Source organism: Eschrichtius robustus, chromosome 16 (assembly GCF_028021215.1).
Source record: "Eschrichtius robustus isolate mEscRob2 chromosome 16, mEscRob2.pri, whole genome shotgun sequence".
Taxonomy (NCBI): domain Eukaryota; kingdom Metazoa; phylum Chordata; class Mammalia; order Artiodactyla; family Eschrichtiidae; genus Eschrichtius; species Eschrichtius robustus.
Genome location: NC_090839.1, coordinates 61,622,685 through 61,647,659, shown reverse-complemented (window position 1 = coordinate 61,647,659; position 24,975 = coordinate 61,622,685). Strand labels below are relative to the sequence as shown.

The 24,975-nt window shown below is 53.0% G+C and overlaps 1 protein-coding gene across 4 annotated transcripts; it reads right to left on the bottom strand.

The window, feature by feature from the left end:
• Positions 1–2,594: 2,594 nt before the first annotated feature.
• On the bottom strand, positions 2,595–20,220 carry LOC137778721 (methyltransferase-like protein 22). 4 transcript variants are annotated; one of them, XM_068565986.1, is made up of 12 exons: positions 20,141–20,220; positions 17,138–17,304; positions 15,447–15,538; positions 15,170–15,233; positions 11,158–11,198; positions 10,925–11,069; positions 8,009–8,080; positions 6,581–6,634; positions 5,509–5,589; positions 5,226–5,328; positions 3,970–4,138; positions 2,595–2,705 (listed from the first exon to the last, which is right to left on the bottom strand). In XM_068565986.1, the coding sequence occupies exons 2-12, from the start codon at positions 17,241–17,243 to the stop codon at positions 2,640–2,642; spliced, it is 993 nt and encodes a 330-aa protein (XP_068422087.1). In that variant the 5' UTR covers positions 17,244–17,304; positions 20,141–20,220; the 3' UTR covers positions 2,595–2,639. The 4 variants fall into 4 exon arrangements, with proteins under 4 accessions (XP_068422087.1, XP_068422086.1, XP_068422084.1 ...); XM_068565985.1 differs by adding an exon at positions 19,436–19,575 and having other exon boundaries at positions 15,170–15,538; positions 20,141–20,219; XM_068565983.1 differs by having other exon boundaries at positions 15,170–15,538.
• Between the last annotated feature and the right edge of the window lie 4,755 nt (positions 20,221–24,975).

Genomic DNA, 24,975 nt, shown 5'->3' with positions numbered 1-24,975 from the left:
CTGAAAATGTTAGAATATGTAAAAAAAAAAATTTGCATCCAATGGCCTGGGTTAATTCTCTAGCAGAACACCTTGATGGTTTGATGATTCTGAAATAGCACTGCCAAACAAGCGCTTACAGAAGCTCAAGCAAAGCCTTAAAACACGGCGATAAGGGTGCATTTCCACTCTGAGAAGTGAAAATCTGATGATGCCTTGAATTATAGTGAATCAAGATTAATTCCAGGCTCCACTTAGAGGAAGCTTTCAGGCCAAGTGGTTTGGACATAAAAGCACTTGCCCTAATGTGCCAGGTGAAAGGCGTGACAAACTCTATTGCTTGGTGTCAATTACGTTTATAGGCCTGTCCCTAGGAGCACTAGGAAAATGTCACCGGTAATGCTGATACATCACCAGCTGGGGCTCTGTCTGGGGGGTGGGGGTTCTATTTTGAAGACTCGTTATTAATAAATCCCATCGTGATCTGCAACTCTGCCTGATTATGGCGAGTCTATCAGGGATTTCTTTGTGTGTGTAGGAACCTTGGAAAGTGGGAGTAGCTCAAAGGCTATGCATCTCAAACCACTGTGTTCACAAATCACCCGGGGTCTTGTCAGAATGCAGATCTGACTCCGGTCTGGGCTTGTGTTGCTGCTACAAGTTTAACAAGCTCCCAGGTGATGCCACTGCCGCCGGCGCTGCCGGTCCAGGCACCGCACTGTGGGGATGTGGGAAGAGCACAGGCCCGGGCTGGGAGCCTGACTCTGCACTTGGCAGCTGTGTGATGGTGGGCAAATTGTTTAACTTCTCTGAACTTCAGATTTCTCACATTTATTTATTTAGTTATCTATCTATCTATTTTGGCCACACCACGTAGCATGCAGGATATTAGTTCCCCAACAAGGGATCGAACCCGTGCCCCCTGCAATGGAAGCATGGAGTCTTAACCGTTGGACCACTAGGGAAGTCCCAGATTTCTCACATTTAAGATGGGGATACTTCCTCCTCTTGGGGTCTTTGTAAGATTTAGAGATGATGTGTGTAGACTTCCTTCCACTCCCAGAGGGAAGGGCTGGGACTCATTCTCCTGCACTGCTTTCTTGGCAGGTACAGCTGAGGCCCGTTTTTCTTTCCTAAAGTAGCTAATTCTCTTCTTCCAGGTCACGGTTTCTCCACCTTGGCACCACTGACGTTCTGGGTTGGACCATTCTTTGTTGGGGGGGCTCCCGTGCAGGACAGGATATTTAGCAGCTTCCTTGGCCAGTGGCACCCATCTCCTCGAGTGGCGACCACCCAAAATGTTTCCAAACTTTGCCAAATGCCCCTGGAAGCAAAACTGCCCACAACTGAAAACCACCATCCTAAGCAGTAATTCCTACTAACGATTCATTCAACAATATGTGCCGAGTACCTACTTTGGGCCAGGATCATGTGCCAGGAATATATTGGTATATAAGACAAACAGGGTCCCTGACCTCATGGAGATTTTTCCCTTTTGGAGCCTTAGTCTTCTCAGCTGTTCAATGGGTCTAACCAGGTTGCTGACTTCCTAGAGTTGTTGGGAAAATGAAATGAACTGAGACCTGCAAAAGCCTAGCCCACGGTGTCAGGATAAGCCAATGACCAGGGGTGGGGGGTATGACGGGCCTGGGAATCGGGCCTGTGCTTGGGGAGAAGCGACGTGGGCAGGAGCAGCCGAGCTGCAGCTGGAGGGGCAGCAGGGGAAGGGGCATGCGGGCCCTGGTGGAAAGCGGGCAGGAGCAGCGAGACAGGGGAAATGGAGCCTCAGGGAAGGTGGGAGGGACCCTAACTGGAAAGAAGGAGAAGGAGGGAGAGGTGGTGGGAGGGGCATAAAGAGACAAGGAAAAGGGGGAGAGCAAGAAGGAGGGGGTGAGATACAGCAGAGGCATAGACAAAAAGATCAAAAACCAGACGGACAAACACGTGCACAGGTGACGCATGGTGGAGAGACCGAGGGGATGGGGGGAACAAGGCCAGGCTGAGGAAGGGAAACGCCCTCGAGGCAGGTGGTTGTGCGGACCCCGGCCCTAGGCAGCTGCAGGACCCAAAGGAGCGGCTTTTATGTTTGTTCTACGCACACCCGATTTTGGTTACAAAGGGTTAAAACATAAAGCAAGGGCCACCGCCAGAGGCGTCCAATCTGGGAGCTCCTGCCTCCTCCTCTGAAGGGGCCCCCAGCAGAGGGACAGGGACGGGGCACACGCAGCGACGAAGGCAAGGAGGCTTCTGTGCCCCATTTTGCGGGGTGGTACTATGGCAACCGTGAAGATGGTATTAAACTCATTTGTAAGCAGTTAGAAGAGAACATAAAAGACTATGGGTGCAGCCTGGGGCGCCTGCCCCAAGGGAAGCACCTGGGTAAGGTCATCAGCTCCAGCGGAACCAAGCTGAGAACACCGCCCAACTTGACCAAGCAGCTCTCAAACACCCTGCAACACCTACTCCAAGCTGGCAGCACAAAAACCACATGCGACCAAATGGACTCCCAGCCTAGGGCAGTAACGTTCTCTGGCTGCTGCTGGGAAGCAGAAAACCGTATTGGGTCACACAAGGCCCACTTGCCGTATTTTTTAAACAATAAAATCTCAAGCACATTACTTTGTGAGCTTTCAATTTTATTAGAAACATCACAAGAACAGTCAAGAAGCTGTGTCTGCAGACACGACGGGTTCTGTTACTGGTTCCACAAAGACCTTCCAGAGCTCCTGCAGCAAAGAGAGAGAGGGGGAGATTCCGAGATGTGCAAATGAGACTTCACAATTTCATAAAGGGACGTAATCAGCAAAAGAGAAGCCCCGAACAAGACGCGAAAAACGGGCAGCGTGAAAGCTACTGCAAGAGCAGGGAGCCTCCTCTGGTGCTTTGTTGCTTGGGGCTGTTCCGTGGAGGAGGAGCTGGATGCTGAGTCCTGGCTCTGATCTGAGAGGCATGAGGCTGCCACACTGTCAAAGGGACCAGAATGGCCACAAGTCGCACACCTTCTCCATTCTGGGAGCCGTGGAGCACGGCTGCTGGATTTTGTGAGGAGCTGATTTCTTGGCTGCGTGATGCTCCCCTGAATGCTGGCAGGTGGAGAAGGTACAAAACACGCCAAGTTCTTAGTGGGAGCCTGGCACCCTCACTGGCAGGAGGGGCCTGGGAAGCTCAGAGGCCGCGGAGCGACGAAGGGAAGGCCCTCCGCGCACATGGAACCGCACACACGAACGAACGCAAGGCCGCGCTTGCTGGCGGGAGGGACCGGAGGGCGAGCTGAGCAGGCCCCTCGTCCTAAGAGCCAGGCCGGGTCGCCAAAGACCCAGACAAAGGGCAGCCGCAGACGAGAGGCCAAGAGAACGAAAGACCTTGGGACTCATACGAATCCAGCTCCTAGGAAGTTTAAGGGATTTTAAAGGGTCTTCTGACTTTCCAGATTCCCCCCTAGTGCTGGTTTTAAAACTGTAATAGGAAGTGATTAACCCCAGCCCTGCCCTTTCCTGGCCGGGACACACCTTGTCTCTCGCTGAGACAGCCGGCACCTAGAGCATGTCATCGGGGTTACTGCTCAGAGGCCTATGTGATGGGACTCCACTTGCCCCGTCAGACGGGCCATCGGCCATCAGGCAAGCCCGCCTAGGCCACGAGGCCACACGCTTTCACAGTGAAGACGTGGCCGTCAGCACTGGGGCTCCTGCATCAAGATCTTCAGCCCAGTCAAGGGCAAACCACACGCAACCCCCTCCCCCCCCCCCCCCCCCCCCCCCCCCCGCTTCCCCTGGAGTCTGCACTGCCCGCGGCGAGAGGAAGTGCTCTAAGGCCAGGTGACCGCTGGCCAGGCAGGCCCTCCTGGACCTGGAGAGAGCCCAGCGTCGGGGTCAGCGGGGAGAGCGCGGGCCGGGCTGGACCTGGAGGCTGGCTCACGGCCTCCTCCAGCCGACAGCCTCACGCCAGAGCAAGCTGCTCTCGGGCAGGCGGGCGGGCAGGCGCACCTACCAGCTGCTGGATGCGCTCGTAGACCAAGAGCTGCGGGAAGGAGACGTCCACCGGCTCCACCGCGAAGCGCAGGCGCCCACCGGTCAGCCCCTCCAGTCGCCGCAGGCATGAGCGGAAGTGGTCGTAGGCCTCGCACGTGACGTCCAGGTGCCGCAGCGTGAAGTTCAGCCTGCGCACAAGCCGCAACACACACACTGCCTGTCACCACCAGAGGCTCTGCTGCTCCCTCCCGTCACGGCGCTGGATTTTAACTGAGCGCCTCCTGCGTGCTGGGCGCCAGTGCGCGGCCTTCCGGCATCTGCAGGAGAGCCTGGGAGGTGGGGCCCGCTACGGCCTCCGCTCAGGTGGGGACTGGGGCTCAGAGAGGGGGAGGCATGTGCCCAAGATCACACCGGAGTGATCGGGTCCACACGTTGCCACTGGTCACGTGGACCCTGAAGGGGGGGGTCCTGGACGTCATCGGTGTAAACAATGCTGCAACAGGTGTGTCCATCTGGATGGCTCTGTGCACGGCTGGGATCGCTTCCTCAGGGCCGTTCCAGATGCTGAACTGCTGGGTCAATCAGTGTGTTCGCGTGTGTAAAATAGATAGCTAGTGGGAACCTGCTGTACAGCACAGGGAGCTCAGCTCGGTGCTCTGTGACGACCTAGATGGATGGGATGCGGGGGTGGGAGGGAGGTCCAAGAGGGAGGGGATACATGTATTCACGTAGCTGATTCACTTTGCTGTACAGCAGAAACTAATGCAACGTTGTAAAGCAATTATACTCCAAGAAAAAAAATCAGTGTGTTTGGTTTTATGGCTTTTGCTATATACTCTAAATTGCCTTCAGAAAAGCTGTGGGCTATCACAGAATTAGAGGAAAATGTGTGTAGCGGGCCCAGCACCGAGTCTATCACAACACGGTCACTCCATCAATAAGAGCCCTAACGTTTCAGGACATCCGGGTGGAAACGCCCTGGAGGGGCTCTGACTGTGTCAGGGCAAGGGCAGAGGCCCGGGGTGCAGAGTGGACATGCGTCTGGGCTCTGGCACACTCACTGCCCAGCCACGGCCTGGACGGGTCCCTGACGCCTCAGCCCTCCTCCCGTCGGCTGTGCGATGGGGATGGCAGTGCCTGCACATGGGGTTGGTGAGCCGATTAAACGAGGCGACGTGTGTAAAGGCCCGGCAGGCCCGGCCACAGCAGGTGCTGGATGAGCAAGTGATGAGGACGCATCTGGAAGGTGAGAGTCTGGCCCCGCGAGGCGCTCACCTCTTTTCCACAGAGAGGATGGCGGTGGAGGCGTTCTTCAACTTGTGAGCCAGTCGGCACAGTGTTTTAAACAGAGCATCAGTTAGGTCATCGTCGTAAAACACTGTGGGGAAGAAAACAGGCAACTATCAGAGAAAATGATTCCTCCGCGGGCCCTAAGGACGGAATCTTTGATAAGCATGAACAGCCACAGAGCTCAGAACGAAAGCGGCACGGAGCCGTGGTGGGAGCCGGCCCGTGACGACACGCGGTGACACTGGCTGTGCCGCGGAGGCGCCCTCACCTTCGGCCGCGAGCAGGATGGTGGTGTGGCCGTACAGGTCGGAGATGTCCTCCTCCGACCAGCTGAAGGGGACCTCGGGATCTGTGAAAGGGGAAGGACACCTTGGGCTCAGCCCTTTCTCCGCGGGCCACCAGCTCTCACCGAGACAGACTGAAAGAAGCTTCAGGAGAAGAAATGGGGTAGGGTAAGCTCGGTGCAGTGGGTGCCACCTGGCAGCCCCGAATCCCAGCGCCTCCGCCACCCACGTCGAAAACTTCAGGGCAGAAGGTGCCCTTTCTGCCAGGGCGGCTACCTTATCCATGCGGGCCTGACCTGCTGACTCGGCCAGTAGCCTGTGCAGAAAACGATCTACACCTCCGTCCATGGCATTCCTGTCCCCGTGGACTTGCTGTGTGACCCCAAGAAAGGTGCTTCACCTCTCTGGGCTGCAGTGTTTGCACTAGAATGGGCATAACAATGCTTCCCTCACAGGACTGTCGGGGAGACCAAAGGACCTCAAGTGTGCTAGGTGCTTGCTAGGTGACAAGCACTCAACAAGCAATGATTTTCCTCACCTGACATCTGACAGGGAAAAGAAAAGTTCTTGTACAAAGAAAGAGCAAAGGTGCAAGTCTGAAACAGTCTGCATAAGAAATTTAGAAATCTCCCCCACCCAGCAGCCCCTGAACCCCTGGGGAGTCCCCTGCTGTAGGCAGAGGATGGGTGCTAAGCGGGAGGCTGCTTCCTGGCAGGCAAATGGTCTAGGCCCTGCAGTCCCAGACTTGGGTTCACACCCTGACCTGCCAGGTACCCGTGACCCTGGGCAGGCACTGAACCTCTCTGAGCATCAGTCTTCCCCGGAATTAGGGACTATAGGACCGACAGTGATACTGTGAGTCTGAATGACAGAATGAGTGTAGGGTGCCTGGCATGCAGCACCAAGAATGACATGCAGCACCAAGAATGGCAGCTGTCACTCATCAGCCAACGGAGCTAGGACTCTGCTGGGCGGTCAAGGCCACAGGGCTGATGGCCTGGGGGCAGCACAAGGAACCACTGAATCAAGTGGGACACGAGAGAGGAGGCCACGCACCTGTGCACAGGTCGTCTTTCAGCCAGTCCAGTTCCTTGACCTTAATCACACCGCCTGCGAAACAAACACAAGCGGAACTCCCCAAACTCTGAACACAGTTAGGAAAGAAGATAAAACTTCCCACTACACACCAAGATCCATCCATCCCACATCTTTTGAGTGCTAAGCATCAGGCCCAGTGTCGGCCCAGGGAGCAGAGATTCATGAGGTACGTCCCTGTCCTAGGACACCGGCAGGGAGCAGACACTGATATGAAAAGGATGTGCCAGGTGCACGGGAGGAGAGGGCTCTCGTGTCGATGGGTGTCAGGGAAGGCTTTGAGGAGAAGGCACTTCACACCTGCTCCTTCCTTCCAGGCCTGCTGACAGCCTGCTGTGCCCTGGGCATTCAACAAATGTGACACAGGGGATCAGACAGGGCCCTGCCCTCACGGAGCGTGTGGTCTAGTGGGGCGGCAGATGCCAATCAACTAGTCCCACAAACAAATGTCAAAATACCATGGTTCAAGGTGTAAGGAGAGTCTGTAAGGGAACTGTGATCTTGCCTGGAGGTCTGAGCATGATTAGGAACAGACAGGAGGAAGAGGGGGAGGAAACAGGTAGGAGGAGAGAGCAGAGCAAAGGCCCCAGGGGATGGAGCCTCCAGCAAGGCCAGGATGGCTCCAGCGAAGGGAGCCGCTGTGGGGAAGGGGCTGCCGACGGGCAAGGGCCAGGCCCCACGGGGTCCGGACAAGCCAAGGAGTTGGGTCTCTACTCCGAGAGCAATGAGAAACCTCTGAGGGGTCTGAAGCCCGTGGGGCCAGATGAGTTGGAGTTGGAAGTGCCCCAGCTCGCTCGGAGCAGGAGGCCTGGGCAGGCAGCTCCTCCATCACGGCAGCTTACTCCTGCGGCGGGGCAGGAATCTGATGGTCAGGCCGACGGGGCGGGGGCGCTCTGGGCAGAGGGAAGGGCATGTGAAGGGAGCCCGTGGCTCGCTGGATGCAGGGCTGGACAGCGGGGCTGCCAGGACAGGAGACAGGAAAAGCCGGCCAGGGCCAGACCAGGAGGTCCGGAGCCAGAGGAAGAGCTCAGACTTCACCCCCAGAAGCTGCTCAGCGGGGAGTGAAGGGGTCAGGCTGCATCTTAGAAAGGTCACTCTGGATGCTTGGGCAGGTCAGACAGGAGCTGCGGAGACCAGGTAGGGCCCTGCCACCTGCAGGGAGGAAAGAGCTGAGGTAGGACGTGGCTGTGGGCGTGGGAAGAGATGAGGCGAGGACAGAGCCGTCAAGCACCTGAAGTGACGCGAAGCCGAGACGTCTGCTCCTTCCACTCGCTGGGGTGTCTAGGGATGCAGGGAGAACCCCGCCTCCCAGTGTCGTGGTTCTGGGTGTCTGTCCCACCTGCAAAACAGGGAAACCTCCCTCCCAGGAGGGGACCTGCTGGGCCTCACCTCCAGTGGCAGTCAGGTGGCTGTTAAGGGCAATGTTTCGCTGGCACATGGCCAAGAGATCTGCACCGACATCTGGAAGGACAGAAGGGCAAGCCATAAGGTGCCAGTCGTGACGACACTTTTATCTCTGTGCTTCTGCCTGGAGAGAGCTGGTACCAACAGCACGGCTGCAGAAACGTGCAAAATTGAAACCCAAGTTTCTCCTGTGTGTTTTACACTAAAATGAAATATGTTCACCTTAAGGCTCTTTCTAATGATCTCTGCCTTAAATCAGAGAAGACTGTCCTTGTGGGGACAGACTCTGCATTCCAGGGAAGGGTGAGAACTCCCAGCATCTTTAGAGCACATGACACATGCACACACTTCCCGAATCCATCCTCCATATTTCTAATGACCCTGAGTTGGTGTCACGGTCCCGTCACAGGCGAAGTGGCTCAGGCAGTCACGTGGCTGGGCAGAGCCAGGGCTGGGATTTGAACCCAGGTGTCTCTGACTCCAACAAGCCTCGCTCTTTGACACCCCAGAAAACTGACTGGAGCCAGGAGGGCGTTTGGATGTGATCGGTGGAGACAGAGCACATTCAGGCAGGCTGGAGGCAGGCACCCTGGTGCCTGACTCATTGTCCTGCCATCACGTCTCCCGAGCCACCTGCTGCTCTGATGAGATGGGGGTTCCTGTCACTTGAGCAGACCTGAGTTGTAGCACAGTGTATCCTTGACGGCAGTGGAGGCAGTGCTTTGCCAAAATTAACTTCCCATTAGGAGAGCGTGCATGTGGAGGGTACAGGGGGTCTTGTGAATGGCATTCGCCCGCCCACTGCAGACCTCCCGGGACCGGACCATCGTTTCCACCCCAGGGACCATGCAGAGCAGGGTGTGTGTGTGTGTGTGTGGGCCTCTCTGCTCACCGAAGGGCCACACCTGTCCCTTCTCCTGGGCCACTGGGTAAAGAGAATACTGATGTATGTGCCTGACAACACAGGACTGGGTCAGCAGTTTTTAAGCCTTTATGGTACTTTTTGTCAAAACAGATCTTGTGTGGGATTCTAACATGCCAAGCACATATGAGAGGAGCAGCGATGGCTGAGCGGGGGTGGGAGACCCAGAGCCCTGGGGCTGCCCCCGCCCTCCACCCCTTGGCCAGCCCCCGAGGGAGCCCACAGAACCCTGCTCCACAGAAAACAGCCTGAGCCCCCCACATGATGAGAGGCACCATGCTGTGAGCCAGTGGCCATGTATGTGACCTTCGCCCAGCCACCTGACCTCAGTCTTACCCTGCCCACTTGGATGGAGGGGATGCTGACAGGCTCCCCGGTGAATGCCCAGGGTCACTGTGAGGTTAAAGGCACTGATGCTCATGAAAAGGCTCTACTAACTGGAAATGTGCTGCCAGGATGCAAGCTCTCTTCCTCTCCAGTAAATCTCTCTCAAGGGTAAGATAACTTGATTAGATGCTGTTGTGAGGCGCTAGGCACAAGCACAGCCCTGGGGTGTTGCTTTAAGTCTTGACTCTTGAGAAGTTCACTGGCGATTTACACTGAATTGTCAAGGAGAAGTAAACGGGGTGGCTTATGCAGGGTATCTGAGAAGTACACCCGACTCCCAGGCCCCCCCTAGCTTCCCCTTTCCTAGCTCAGAAGCAAAAGACGTGCGCCACGAAAATGTCAAGGAATCGACGAAATGCAAAGCACGTCAGCAGCACCACTTCCTGCCTAGCAGATATTGAAGATTTAAAACATTAATGACACCAACAATAATTACCTGATAAGGTACTATTGCACTTTCTTATAAACTGGTACACTCTCCCTAAAAAAGCACGGCGGCAAATCTGGAGTGTAACTGACAGTACTGCACTGTGTCAATTTGCTGGTGTGATCCCCAAACTATGGTACAGAAGATGTTACCACTGGGGGAGCTGGGTGAAGGGTACATGGCACTTTCTATACTATTTTGGCAACTTCTATGTGAACCTAATATTATTTCAAAATAAAAAATTTAAAAAGCAATCATTTGGCCATAAGTATCAAAAGCTTAAGAAAGGTCCCACCTACTTCGAGGAATCTAGTTTAAGGATTAGTAGACAATGATGCACAAAGGTATTTGTTGCAGTGCAATAGACAAATGCAAACAAAACAAAACACAACATGAAAACAGCCAAAATGTCCAGTAATATAAGAATGGTTAAAAAAAAAAAAGGGGGACGAAATATTACCTGGTCATTAAAAGTCATTTATAAGTAATTTTTAATGACAGTGGAAAACGCTTTTTCCCTTTTTCGACATTTTTGGCAGGATACAGCACTAAATATATACAGTTTGATTTCAGCTATTGTTTGGGACTAGGTACACACAAAGGAAAAGGAAAAAAACTTGTAAAAAGTATATATATGAACATTAAAAAATAGATTCTAAAGCTCCCTGAGTACAGCGACTTGATCTGTTTCATTGACTCCTGGGTCTCCCGCATCTGGAACTGTGTCTGGCATGCAGTGGGCATGCAATGAACTGCATATTGTTGAATTTATCTGGGGAATGTAAAATTATGAGAAAATGTTATTTGCTGTTCTACAAATTTTCCACAGAGAGTAGGCAAGATTTCCATAATCAGAAAAAAATAAGGCGCTTGTTTTTAAGCCGTATGCGAGGCATATTCCTCATGGTTTTCTGAGATGTTCACTCTTTTGAGGGGGTGTGAACAGAGGCACCAGCAGAACCACTGGTCCTGCACCCGCCGGCCCTGCTGGGTCATCCTCACGCTGCTGAGAAAACAACGAAGGGTGGAGAAAACCAGCGCAAGAGGAGGGCAAAGTCAAGAGCAGCCAAGGTCCAGGGTCCAGTCTCCCCCCTCACTTTTCATCTAGTCAGCACGCGCTCCGTGAAGAGCCCACTCCCCCTCAGCCTGAGACGGCGAGCGTTACCTGTACAGTAGACGGTCTGCGCCACGGTGGCCGCGAGGATGCTGGCCAGCCCGGTGCCCGCCCCGAGCTCCAGCACTGTGCGACCCCGGAAGAGGTCCCGCTGGGACAGGATGTAGTCTGCCAGGAGCAGGGCGCCCCGCCACACCTGGAGGGGAGAGGGACCAGGAACAGAGGTGGCCTGCGGCTCCCGAGAGACCCTTCAGGGCCGTGGGAAGCGGACGGGACCTACCCACCTGCTTGCCAACATCCTCCAGGGGGGTGGCCATGGTGTGCTCTGGACGGGATGGAAACCGAGAGAGAAAGGGCCACCGTGAAAATGGGGATGGAAAGAACACAGACAGACGGGGTGCGGGGGAGGCAGCAGAAACACAGACCAGGCTACAGTCAGGAGGGGGCGTGTGAGCGTCACTCTCATTCAGATCCCTGGGTCTCGGCCCGCAGCCCGGAGACTCGGGTCACAGGAGGACTTGGCCCAACTTAATGAAACACACACACCCCACACTCCACTTTTTTATGTTCAGTAAACGCACGTTACGATCATAATATATTTATGTTCTTTTGATCAACTGTATGGGAATAATAATCACAACTCATTCCAAAATATTTTCTTATGCTCAGAACCACACTAGAAAGTTAACAAAATAAGTTTCAGATTATATCCTTTTTAGATGAAAATAAGTATGTTAGGAAGTATTCTCAAGCACAAAATACATTAGGACAAAATCTGGTGCTGGTTGTTGGGGGGAGGTGGAGAACAGAACTATGAGATCAAGGAGAAAAGGGAATGAGGGCAAACGTTTTTCCTGTTAAATAAGAACCGGCTCGCGTATCTTTAAGCAAGATGGTGACGGCCATCAAAGCACCATGACACACGCACGGCAGGGAAGCTTCACAGGCTTGTCAGACTAGTTCACATCAAAGCCCAGGCTCACATCAAACCAGGAGCAGGAGTGGGGTGGGGGGGGGGACAGCAAGGCTGAAGGGGTGTGTGTGTGTGTCTGTGTGAGTACGTGTGCATGTGCGTGAGAGAAGAGGCCTCCTCGCCTTCCAGCCCTGCTCTGGACCCTCAGCGTCAGCTCCCCCCATCCCGCCCACCCCTCTTCCCCAGTCTCTGCAGCCCACGGCGCACTGTCCCTGGCCCACTGGCCCCTGGCTGGGGCTCGCGTCTCCCCTCCTCCCATCTTTCTTTGTCTCCTTCCAGTTTGCCTGGCTGAGCCAGGGGCACCCTCCCACGGGGATCTCGGTCATCTACGCCTGGTCTTTTCTCCGAGGGGGCCCATGGACTTAAGTTTTGCCTCCAGCTGCATTTAAGGGGTGCCAGCCTCCCTTGAGTGAGAACATGGACTGAGCTGAGAAAGACCTGCGTGTGACCCAGGCTCAGTCACGCAGTCTGGCCGGTGGCGTGAGTCACTGAACTTCTCAGCACCAGAGCCACAGTTTGCTCCTTTACAAGATACAGAAATAACACCACCTCATTCATGGGCTCAATGGCCTCCCTAACCAGGGTCAAGGGCAGGGAGCTCCTGCCCCAGGGGAAAGTCACACTTTATATTTAAACAATTCCAGTGGTGTCTTAAGAACATAAAAGCCCAGCCTGAGGAACACACGAGAAACTCTAGGGTTAGCAAATGGGGTTAGACAGACAGTCTTAGTATCTGAGCTGTACCCTGCCCCTACCAGGACGGTCTCTAGACCTGCAGGAACCCAGACTCTCCTCCTCAGCCCATCTCCCTCCTCCACACTCAGATCAGTCCCCTGGAATGAAAGCTGACAGCAGCTCACGTTTCTTGAGCACCTACTATGCACCAAGCACTGTTAAGAACTCTACATGTGCCATCTCTCTCAGTTCCTCACAACCAGAGGTTACACCCATTTTACTAACAAGAAAACTGAACTCTGAGAGGTTAAAGTACTTGCCCAAGTCACAGGCCAATGGAAAAGGCACGTGACTCGGGATCCGACAGCCCAAGTTCTAGCCTTGCCTGAGTTCTCTTTGCGTCCCAGTTTATCTATAAAATGGGGAAAATGATCATAATGTACTTTGAACCTTGGGTCTGTGGATTTCTAGCAGGTCCGTGGATAAACTTTAGATTTTTGACAATCCCCTGAAGTAGCCTGGAAAACACATTCTCCTCCCGCTAAGGGAATTTGATTTTAATCAGTTTCTCAAATGGGCCTATAATCTTAAAAAAAGGCTTGGCTTACGAATGGGAGGAACAGGGTAGCCAGGGGAGGGACACCTGCTTAGCACCTGCTCTGCACCAGGTCCCGCAGGAGCACTTACTGGGCAGTATTTATGAAATCACCACCAAAACCCAGGGAGGGCAGCTTCCCCGACCCCTTTCATAGGTCCAAAAACTTGAGGCTCTGGGTGGGCAGGATACTTGTCCGGGGTCCCCTGGCTTGTGAGGGGTGGAGGAGCTCTACAGGATCCTAAGACCAGGACCCCTTCCCTTGTGTCACATTTTACAGATGTGAGTGTACAGCTCCGGATGGAATAATTAGGAGTTACTGCTTAAGCTCAGGTATTAAATGACCTTTCTATTCTCCTCCCTCAGGGCAAGTAGGGACCAAGTGACAGTGAGCTGAAAAGGAGGGTGAACTTCCAGGCGCTGTGAGACGGGGCTTCACAGCCAGGCGGAGCTGGCGGCACACTGACCCTACCCTGCCCTGAGGGACTTTGCTCTCAGCTTGCAGGATGGGAACCTCCAGGAACATTAAACATGCGCCCTGGAGGCCAAACAGCTCGCTGGGAAGTCTGCTGCTCCCCTCCACAGGGAGGCCAGTTAAGTGAGGGCTGAGGGAAAGGAGCAGTCATCGACCCCCAAGAATAAAACTTTCCAATGTTCTGATCACGTGACATGGGTAAGAAACATGGGCTGTGGTGTCAGACGTACCTGAGTATGAGTCAAGGCTCTGCCACTGACTAGCTGTGTGATCTTGGGCAAGTTCCTCAACCTCTCTGAGCCTCAGTTCCCTCCTCTGTGACATGGGAATACTCATCCCTGGAAAGGCCATGAGGACCAGAGGTAATCCACAGAAAACAGAGTAGGGCCCCCACCAGGGTGGTCTAGAACCAGCCTGCTTGGTACCCAGCAGGCACACGGTAACCATCTGCTGAACGGATGACCGCATGGCTATCAGAGCTGCTGTTCCGTCTGCGTTCCTGAGAGCGCCCAGTGGACCCCATGTGCGCAACCCAGGCCTTTACCTGGGACCTCAGGCACCATCCAGGACCCTGCATCTCAGTGAACAGACTCACATCAGAGCAGTGCTGGGGATGGCCAGAGCCCTGGCTGTGGAGATGGATCAGGCGGACTCAGAACCTTCCTCCCTGCCCCCGAACTGCACGGCCTTGGGCTCGTCACTTCCTCATTTGTAGGACCCCTCAGAGAGGCTGAGAAGACTATGTATGTGAGGTGATGAAGGTAAACATCAAAGCACAGCAGGTGCCTCATCGTCGCTGGCTTCCTGCCCCAACAAGGACAAGGACGCTCTGGGCCCTGCCTGAGTGCCTGCTGAAACCTCCTTCCGCCCCACCTCTCCTGTCACTGCATCCCTGCCTCCTCCCACCCCCCACGCCCCCAGCTTCTAGCTCCCAGCTCCCAGCCCATCTGCTGGGCCCACACACTCCTCCAGGTTAACTTTGGATCTCCCTCCCCCTCTGCCCTGCTCCAGCTCCAGAATCTGCCATGGCTCCCTGCTGCGGGCTCCTGCGAGCCAAATCTTCCACAAACAACCCCGACCCACACCCTGGCATGCTACGTAGGATCAGAGTACTGATGCAGGAGGCAGCAGCAGTGAAGCTTCTGGAGCAGGTGACGGCCAAGCTGGGGCTTGTACAATCAGGAATGTGTTAGGGAGCGAGCCCTCTGGGAAGGAGGCAGAAGCAGAGGTGCGCAGGGAGAACGTGCACGGAGGGTGAGCGGGTGAGGGTGGTGTGAGTTGAGGCCGGAGAGGAGGGCAGAGCCACCTCACACAGGGGCCCCGGCGCTATGCTGAGCATGTGGACTGTGTCCTGAGGGCAATGGGGAGCCACCGAAGAGTCTGGAGCAGGAGGGTGACCTGACAGCACTTTGGCAAGCTCCCCTGCTGCCAGCGGCACTACTGGCGCCCAGTGTCTGGATGCCAGTTCTGCTAACCTGTCCTGCCCTGAGATGCCTGGACGGGCCCACGCTCAGCAGCCTTGTGCCCCGATTGACGCTGTGGCGCTGCCTGGCGGCAGGTGAGCAGCCCTTTATTTACCTATTTTGATGACATCGTAGGGGCTACTCTCTTGTGCTTCGTCTCCCAGGACGTCATCTTCCTCCTGCGTTAGAATCACGGGGTGTACCTTGTCTCTCGGAGGCCCCGAGGGCTCGGAGGGAGAGGCAGCCCGTGGTCTTCTCACAACGTCCAAGTCCCCATCCTCGTCCAGCTGAGCTGCCACCTCCTCCTGGCTGGTGGCATCAGCCCCAGCCTGGAGGGAGACCCCCTCACTGCTGCAGCCACTCCCCGGAGGGGACCTGGCAGGAGGAGTCACCTCTGCGGGATGGGCTCTGTGATTGCCACCCTCAGCCCCCGAGTCTGTCTGAGAGGCTTGGTTCCACAGAAGCTTGAACTGGGACAGGAAGACTGAGAGGCAAGACAAAACACAAAAGCAGAGTATTTCCAAACCGTCTCCTTTTCTAGTTCCCTTCCTCAATTTCCACCTGGGAAGAGTTTTAAAGGCCAGGTGAAAAAAAACAAAACAAAACAAAAAAAAGGACAAGGACCTACTGTATAGCACAGGGAACTATATTCAATATCCGGTAAATAAACCATAATGGAAAAGAAAAAAAAAAGAAAGGCGAGGTGGAAATATCATAAAGCCGGCAGAAAAGGTCTGTTTGATTTGGCTGTGATGCTGCAGCCTCCAGAGCAGCCCCCGTCGGATGAGCACCTACACTGCAGGCACTCGGCTCACAAGAGCTCATTTACCCCTTACAGTGGCTACGAAAGTGGCAGTGTCCCTCTATTTTATTTATCTTTTATTTAAAAATTTTTTTGGCTGCGCCACACGGCCTACAGGATTTTGGTTCCCGACCAGGGATGGGACCCACGCCCCCTGTAGTGGAAGCGCGGTGTCTTAGCCACGAGACCACCAGGGAAGTCCCAGTGTCACTCTGTCTTACAGATGTGGAGGCTGGGGCTCAGAGGTTACGTGAGCTGACCAAGGTCACACAGCTGTGGGTGTGGCTGAGGCGGGATTCACACCCAGGCTACTCAACCCCTGCGCTTCTGCCCTCCTCACCGCACTGTTCAGCCGTAAGCTTGGAAGTGAGGACAAGGATACTGTGTCCCTCACCACCTGGTGGCCAGAAAGTCACTGGGACAGGCTTTGGTAAGAGCATGGGTGCCAGGAGAGTTGGGCTGGAGGCAGGGGGTGTCCTGGGCCAGAGTCCTCCACGTCCCCCGACTGTCTGACCCTGGGGCAACTCGCTTATCTGTTCTGAGCCTCAGTTTCCTGAATCCAGGAATCCAAACTGGGACACGAGGGAAAGGGGAGTTATGAACTGCACCAGAACAAGCAAATACAACAGAGTGATCGGAGCTGGGGAAGGTGGCCAGGGAGGGAAGAACGTTCTAGGCAGAGCGAAAAGCAAGAGCAAAGGTGCTCAGAGAGGAAGGTACATGCAGTGTGCGAGGGGCGGAAAGGAGCAGACAGTGGCCGCTGAGCAGCGAGGGCGGGAGAGAGAAGTGTGGACACACGGGCAGGGGCTGGGTGGGGCTGGGCCTTGCAGGCCAAGGTGAGGGCTCTGATTTCCTTCTAAGAGCAAGGGAAGCCACTGGAGGGCCTAAATCAGGGCGGTGGTGTGATTTGCATTTTTCACAGGACCCCCTGGGCTGCTGGGGAGAGGAGTGAGGGAGTGTGTGCAGGAGAAAAAGCAGGGAGCCCTGATGGGAGGAGTCAGCCGGGGGTAGGGGCAGTGGGCTGGGGGAGTCCCCGGGCCCCGACTCCCCCACTGGCCTGTGGGCTCCCCCAGGGCAGAGCTCGACTCATTCCCTCTGCGTTCCCGGCATCACGTCCAGGTCTGGCACAGAGCAGGTGCTCGGGAAAGCACAGGGGTTTGCTCAGTGAAACAAGGGCACTTAAGAAGTGGTGTGAGGATAAGCTAAGCGATCCAGTCTTCCCAATCCTTTCTGTGAGAAAGCAGGAAACACAGTGGGCTCCCTGGGGTGCAGGGACCTTACCGGGCTGCCCCACGCCACTCAGCCGCACCATGAGGTGTCTCTGGTTCGGGGTGTGGAGGTGGACGTCTGACAGCATGGTGTCGCTTTTGAAGGTGATCTCGTCCATGGCGGGGGCGGGAGACGGCAACCATGGCCTGGGCTCCCCACCAACCGTGGGACAGCAGCACCTAAGAGGCGAGAGCAAGTCCTCAGGACAGCAGGTCCCAGAGGGGAACAGTGTAAACGACCCCAGCCAGGCGGCAGAGAGCGCCCTTTTCAATCCTCTTAATTCTTCCTGAAGGAGAAAGTCTCAGAGCCTTGGCAAGGGAACAGAATCCAACTAGAACTGTTATTTTGTTTTGCACTGTGTTCGTTTTCATAGTAATCGTTTATTTATGGCAAGAGATCTACATTTCCATTTATACTGATAAAGTTTTTCTTCCCTTTTTTATTTTTTCCATTTTTTTATTATGAAAATTTTCCAATAGCAAGTTGAGGGCATAGCATAATAAACAGCCATATACCCACTGCTTAGATTCCATGATCATTAATGCTTTTTCACATGATCAATCAATCCATCTATCTAGGTTTTTCTCCCCTGAACTGAGCACCTTCTAGACATCACACCATTTAACCCCTAAATAATTCTTCAGCGTCTGTCTCCTAAGAACATGCTCTTACATAACCATAAGACCATTAGCAGACCTAAAACAATGAACGATTCCCTTATACCATTTAAAACCCAGTTCATGGTCAATTTTCTCCATTTGACACCCAAATGTCTTTTGCAGCTAGTTTTTCCTAAACCAATATTCAATCACAATTTATGCTTTGCGTTTAGAAGCTGTTTTCCCTATAACCTTTTTCTTCTAGAAGTTGGCCCCAGCTGCCCATATATCATTTGTTTTTAAACCTTCTTTTTAAATTAAAAAAAAAAAAAGTGAGTGGATTTAAAGGAAAAGCAACTAAGGGAATCACTGTACAGGTGATATACAGATATGAAAAAATTATGAAGGCGACACAGCAATAACTAAAATTTGGAAAACCATGCTGGAGGCAAGGTGGTCAAAAACAGGAAGGCTTTCCCTCCATCCAAATATTCCACCTCATCAAAAAGCATTAAACAGCAGCAGCTGCGTGCAGACAGCGCCTTGAGCTGTGATGCTGGGCAGAGCAGATATAAACCCAGTCTCCTACCTCCTTGCTACATGACCTTGAGAAAATGACTCCACCTCTCTGGACCCGTTTCTTCAGCTACATTCTCACCTTGCAGGGTTGGCGGTAGGTGGGGGTGTGGGGGGAGATATGTGGGGGGAGGGTGTTAAGTGCTGAGCAGAGTCTTTGGTCTGCAGCAATTGTTAATAAACCCTTGGTTTCAGATGTTTGACCCAAACCTGCCCACAATCCCTGACCTCCTACAGGAACTGTTCCTACCTGGGTAGGTGTGTGCACTACGTGTGTGCCCCACGCATGTCATGAGACCTCTCGGGCCTCCATTTCTTCAACTGGAAAATGGGATCGTCATAACCCAGGCTGTCCACAATCTGAGTCCACATAACTGGAGTGCCTACATTTAAGTACTTTCCATGGGGAAGGAAAAGTTGTACCAACACAAACATTTTTATAAAAGAGTCGCCCCTTGCTGGCTGGCTTTCCTATCTAACGCTACAAGGCAGCACAAAGCAAGTGGGTTGTGAAGTGAGGCTGTGAATCTGGCAAAGGGATGCAGGATTTCATGGTGTCAATGAAAGCAATGGAGAAGAAATGCTCGACCCTCAGGCAAAAGTCCTCAACCAATGAGGACTGGAAAAATTAGGATGGATCCAGGAAGAGGATCCAGTCTAAGTACAGCTTAGACCTACCACGACCAATCATTTTAAAGACAGATCTGGCTCTCCTGGGACTGAAAAAGGTCCCGGGGGAAAATATTGCAACCGCATACCAAATACTCCTAAATACAGAGAAAAGCCAAACCCGTATTCTTAATTTCTAGTTGAAATTTCAATTTTAAAATCCAACCTGCACAGGTCTCCCAGGAAACGCACTCTACAATGGAGTACTAGGTTAAGTGGATTCCCTTTAAGGGGCTTTTCCTAGAACCAGATCTCTGGGAATGCAGAGGCACTTTGTACCTGTCTCAGGGTCTGTGTGAGGATTAAATGAGACAATGATCACTTTCAGGGTTCAGGACATAGTAAGTGCTCAATAAATGCCAATAGGAAATATTATCATTATAGTGGTGATAAGAATAATTATTAAATGATGTGCTGGAAGATGGAATAAGGCAATAGTTTCTCTATTTAGGAATAGCTGACTCACAGTCTGTCTGGGAATGCTGGGGCTGGATGGGCTTCAGTCCCCTCTTCTCACTGGGGAGGAGGGAAAGGACACCCCGACTGCAGATGGGACCTCTGCTTCCTCCTTTGGGCAGCTGACAAGTGTCCTTGGCTCCTCTAAGGCTGTGGGGGCCAGACGCAGACGCTGTCATCCTAACCCTGTCAGGAGTGCCCACTAAAAGCAGTTTGCTGGGATCTGGGGGTTGAAATGCCTCCCCGCCTCCCAGGCTTTCTCTCTGCCAGGCGTCATAAGGTCATCAACAATCAGGAAGTAGGCGCGATTCTGGAACCGAGGCCCGGGTCTGTGGGGCAAAGACTTGGCCCTGGCCGCGGCGCGGAGCCGTAGTCAGGGGCTCCAGGGTCCTCGGCCCTCGGGGCTCTTCGTTCTCTCTGTCTTGCCGCCTCCCTGAACTCCAACTGGCGAGCTAAGCATTGCCCTCTCAAACTGCACAGCTCGGGCATCACCCTCCCTTCCTAATCCAAAACCGAGGGGGCTGCGTGGACCCCGAACGGAAACCCAGAGGAAGGCATGGACTCCTTCTCCCAACACCCTAGCTTCGAAGGGGAAACTAAGGCTGAGTGGGGACTTAGGCTTCAGGCCCGTGGGAGTCCGCACTTCAAGGCCAGGCTCGGTGCCAGGAGGCTCCCTGCACCCTTCCGCGTGCCGCCGCGTCTCCCACGGGCTTACCCACCGCCGGCCGCTGCCTGAAGTCCCAACCGAGCCCCTCACCACGGTGCGCAAGCCGCCGCCATTGCAGGCAGCCTGCGCAGGCGCGGCCCCACCCCCTACGCGTGCGTCCCTCCTCGTCGCCCGTGACCACGCCTACCTACCGAATTGCGCATGCGTGCCAGCCTCGCTGGCAGCCTGGTGCAGCCCTGAGGAGGTGAGTTTCGCACTTGCACAGGTTTGCTCGCACCTGCACAGGTTTGCTCTCACCTGCACAAGTTTGCTCTCACCTGCCCGGGTTTGATGGGGTGGCCGGCCTGGGTGGGACGGGTCTGCGAGAGGGGGGCCGTTAGGTCGCCCCAGGTCACCCAGCTAAGTGGCAAGGCTTGGATTCGAACCCGGGTAATAGGGCTCTAGAGCCTGTGCTGTTAACCAGCACACTAGCTATATATTAATTATCGTTATCCTTGCTCTTAGTACTCATTAACATAATAGCTGGTCCTCGTTTCATTCATTCATCCACTCGTCAAGTCTCCAACACCAGGCGAATGAAGAACCGCAGGTTAATTAGCGTCTAACAGGAAATGAAATCTGATACAACTGTTGCACTTCAAGTAAGCTTCCAAGCAGATAGGACCACAGATGTAAAATGTGCACACATTTACATGCACATACGGAGGGTCAACATCAGTTTCATGGATAAAACATGAGGGGGTGGTTAATAGGGTGACCAAGCAACATAAATAAGTGTTTTTAAAGGAAACAGATTGTTTCCTGAACTCCCCAGGACAGTGCAGGGGGAGCCGGCTGGGCATCTTGGGACCCCGTTTTAGTCTTGGTTGGGTTGTTCCCAGGGGATGTCTGGGTGCTAGGAGGGCACCGAGGAAGGTGGTGTAGACACCTCTGGGTTTTTTGTCTAAAAGCTTGTGAGAATAAAGCAGGCAGAGCCATCTTTTAAAAACAAAAGTCAGATTACGTCCTTCCTCTGTTCAAACCCTCGGAGGCCCCCACCTTGGACAGAAGGAATTCAGTATTCTCACAGTCATCCCCTCCCCATCTCATACCCGACTCTGCTCCCTCCTATTCACCCGGGAGGCTTCTCTCCAGGACACCCACCTGCCTTGTCCCATTCCCTCATCTCCTTCTGGCCTGTGCTCAGGCATCATCCTCTTCTCAGTGAGATCTTCCCAGACCATCCTATTTAAAATAACCACTTCTCGGGGAATTCCCTGGTGGTCTAGTGGTTTGGACTCTGCGCTTCCACTGCTGGGGGCCCAGGTTCGATCCCTGGTCAGGGAACGAGCTCCCGCAATCCCCAGGCCCTGGCCAAAAAAAAAAAAAAAAAAGCCACCTCTCCCCACCGAGGCACTCCCTGGTGCATAGGAGCTGCTCAAAAAGTTCAATTTGTCGAATGAAAGAAGAAAGAGGAATGTGTGCTCACGGGGTGTGCAGAGAGGGTGGACAAAAGCAGACGTGATGTCACTGCCCATCTTTGGGCTGCCCAGATGTGTTAGGGAGCTGGACAGAGAGCTGCTGGGGGTCTGGGCAGCTCCTCACTGAGATGTTGAGGTAATTCACGTCATCCCAGGCTGCCTATCATCCTCAGCGTCAAGTTCGAACTCTCCACTTGGACCCTGTTAACCATTCCTCCCTGAGGCATGGACAGTATCCATTCTCCTCTCCTCCTATAGTTGTATAATATTTTTGCTGGGCACACACCTCCGTCAAATTAAAAACTATTTCCCAGCCTTCCTTGCAATAGCAAGGACATGGGGTTAAACTAAAGGGATTAAGCCAATGGGATGTAAGGGGAAGTGTTACGGAGCAGTTTCTGGGACCCTCCCTTAAGCAGGAAACTGGGGAGTCTTTGGTTCCTGATACTTTGTCCCTTCCATCATTCATGGGGCCCCAAACAGATGTGCTATGAGGGCCCTACACTAAGTTATGGCAGAGTGGCAAACCTACTTGGGGGTCACCTCCTCCAGGAAGCCTTCCCTGATTCCCCCTCCTCCAGCTCACGACAATGAGTCTCTGGGCCCCCCCAGTCCTCTCTACTGTCTCCATCAGAGCACCTGTGACTCCCCCACCAGGTTGTGAGTGCCTTGGAGGCAGGAGCAGCTGCTGGTTCCCATCAGCAGCTTAGGCTGGATTTCTCCATATCCACAAAGGAAAAGAGAATAATGCTTGTAAAGCAGTTAGCATCATCTTTGGCATGCTGTGAGCACTCAAGAAATGACAAGAGCACCTATAAACTATTGCAGTTGACCCTTGAACAACATGGGTTTGAATTGCGCATCATGGGTCAATTTATAGGAGGATTTTTTCCACTAAATAGGTACTATGGTACTATACAATCTGCGGTTTGTTGAATCTGCAGGCTGTAAAGTTATATTTGGATTTTCTTTTTCAAATTATTTTCCCATTTAGGTTATTATAGAATATTGAGCAGAGTTCCCTGTGCTATACAGTAGGTCCTATATTTGGATTTTCAATTCTGCAGAGGGTCAGTGCCCCTAACCCCTGCGTTGTTCACAGGTCAACTGTATTATTGCTTATACTAGTTCATTCAGGTGGTAAAAGCCCCAGACATGTTGGAGGGGGTGGGCAGGTGGAGACCGTTGTTCACCATTCGGCCAGGCCCTGCAAATGTGAATGATGGAACTGTATTAAGGATCTTATGGCTGCTGTAACAAATTACCACAAGTTTGGTGGCTTAAAACAAAATGAATTTATTTTCTCACAGTCCTGGAGGCCAGAAGTTCAAAATCAAGGTGTCATCAGGGCTGGGTTCTCTCCAAAGGCGCTCAGGAAGGATCCTTCTGTATTAGCTTGAGCTGCTATAACAAAATATCATAGATTGAGTGGCTTAAACAACTGAAATTTATTTTCTCACAGTTCTGGAGGCTGGAAGTCCAAGATCAAGGTGCCAGCATCGCCAGGTTGTGGTGAGGGGATCGCCCCTTGGGTTGCAGACAGCCACCTTCTCACTGTGTCCTCACACAGCCTCTTCTCTGAGTACATGAATAGAGAGGGAGCAAGCTCTCTAGTGTCTCTTATAAGGACACTAATCCTATCAGATCAGGGCCCCGTCCTTATGACCTCAGTTAACCTTAATGACTTTCTTAGAGGCCCCATTTCCAAATACAGCCACACTAGGGGTTAGGGCTTCCATATATGAATTTGGGGGGACACATGCAGCCTGTAATACCTTTCTTGCCTTTCTCCTAGCTTCTGGTGACTCCCGGTGACCCCTAACTTGTAGATGAGTCACTCCAGTGACACATTTGCCTCCATCTTCACATGGCCATCTTCCCTCTGTGTCTATGTCCAAATCGCCTTCTCTTCTAAGGACACCAGTCATTGGATTAGGGCCCACCTAAACCAGTATGACCTCATCTTCACTTATTTACCCTGCAAAGACCCTATTTCCAAATAAGGTCACATTCACAGGTTTGGGACTTGAACACATCTTTTGGGGGAACATAATTTGACCCATAATAGAAAATATCTTAGAACGGATGCTCCAGACCTAGTTTTTCAGCCCCCAGCTGTGTGAGTCACCTCAGCTTTGGGGGGTCCTCCTGGCTGAGACTCCCAGACATCGTAGTGCAGAGACAAGCCAGCCCTGCTGTGCTCGGTCCGAATTCCTGGCCCACAGAATCCATAAACATAACAAAAGTGTTATTATGGTCTATGCCACTAAATTTGGGGGTAGTTTGCAACACAGCAGTAGATGCTCAGAATAAGGGGGAAGGAAAGCTGCCCTTCTTCGCAGAGCTTTGCAGATTAGGCGGAGAGGGCCCCCCGCGTTCCTGAGTCTCAGTTACATACACAACCACCCCTGAGGCTCAGACAGGTGAGGTGCTTTGCTCAAAATGCCAGTTGCTGAGTGGTAGAGCTGGGATGCAGACTCAGGTCTCTGAAATATCCCAGCGTTGGATGGGGCCTTAGAGTGAAAAGCCGTTTCTAGCATCTCAGGCACGTCTTTTCCTTTGAGAGTCTCCCCCCAGGCTTGGCGATGCAAGGGTTACTGCGCTAAGTCCCATATGCTGGAGTGTACATCACCCCCACTGCCTGGGCTAATGACAAATCATGTATGCAACAGAGGAAAGCGGATGGCCTGCCAGATGTGTGATAAGAAACCAGCTTGCAGGAAATTGCTATCAGGTGATCATTATTAGCCCGGGTATTCAGAGGAGACCCGTTTCCAAAGGTCATGCGTTTACTAAATGCTTGATGCGTTTTCCCAATCGGCCCTGGAAGATTTTGTTCTCCTGGAGAGAAAGCTCTTCCCCTGGATCTGCTGAGAGCAGGTGATTATAATTCTACACCTCCCCCACCCCCGCATCTCACCAGCCTCTAACAGCAGCTGCTACAAATGCACAGTGATTGCCTTTCTGGTTCCTGGTACTGCATAGAGAGAAACCAAGCTGACCCTCGCGTGCAATGGAGGTGGGTTCAAATCCCAGCTCGGTCACTCAGTAATCATAATCACTCATTTGATGCGTGATTATGGAGAGCTTTTCACATGCTAGGTACTCGGGCAAGTTACTTTACCTTTTTGAAACTTAATTTTCTAATTTCTCGAGTACTGATAGTAATACCTACCTTGAAGCGTTGTTGTGAGAATGAGTGAAATAGAATGTGGAAAGTTCCAGGCACGACTTTCCTGCACTTCTTGAACTGATCTGAGCATATCTCTTGCATTTTAAAGAACGCACCAATTTCACTAATTTTACCAAATTTCACAAATTTTACCAATTTTACCATATTGTTAGATTTAAAAAAAGCCACTTAAGCCAGGTCACCTTCAAGGGGCCTGGAAGGAAGTGTTTGGCCTTTGTGATGGTGTCACG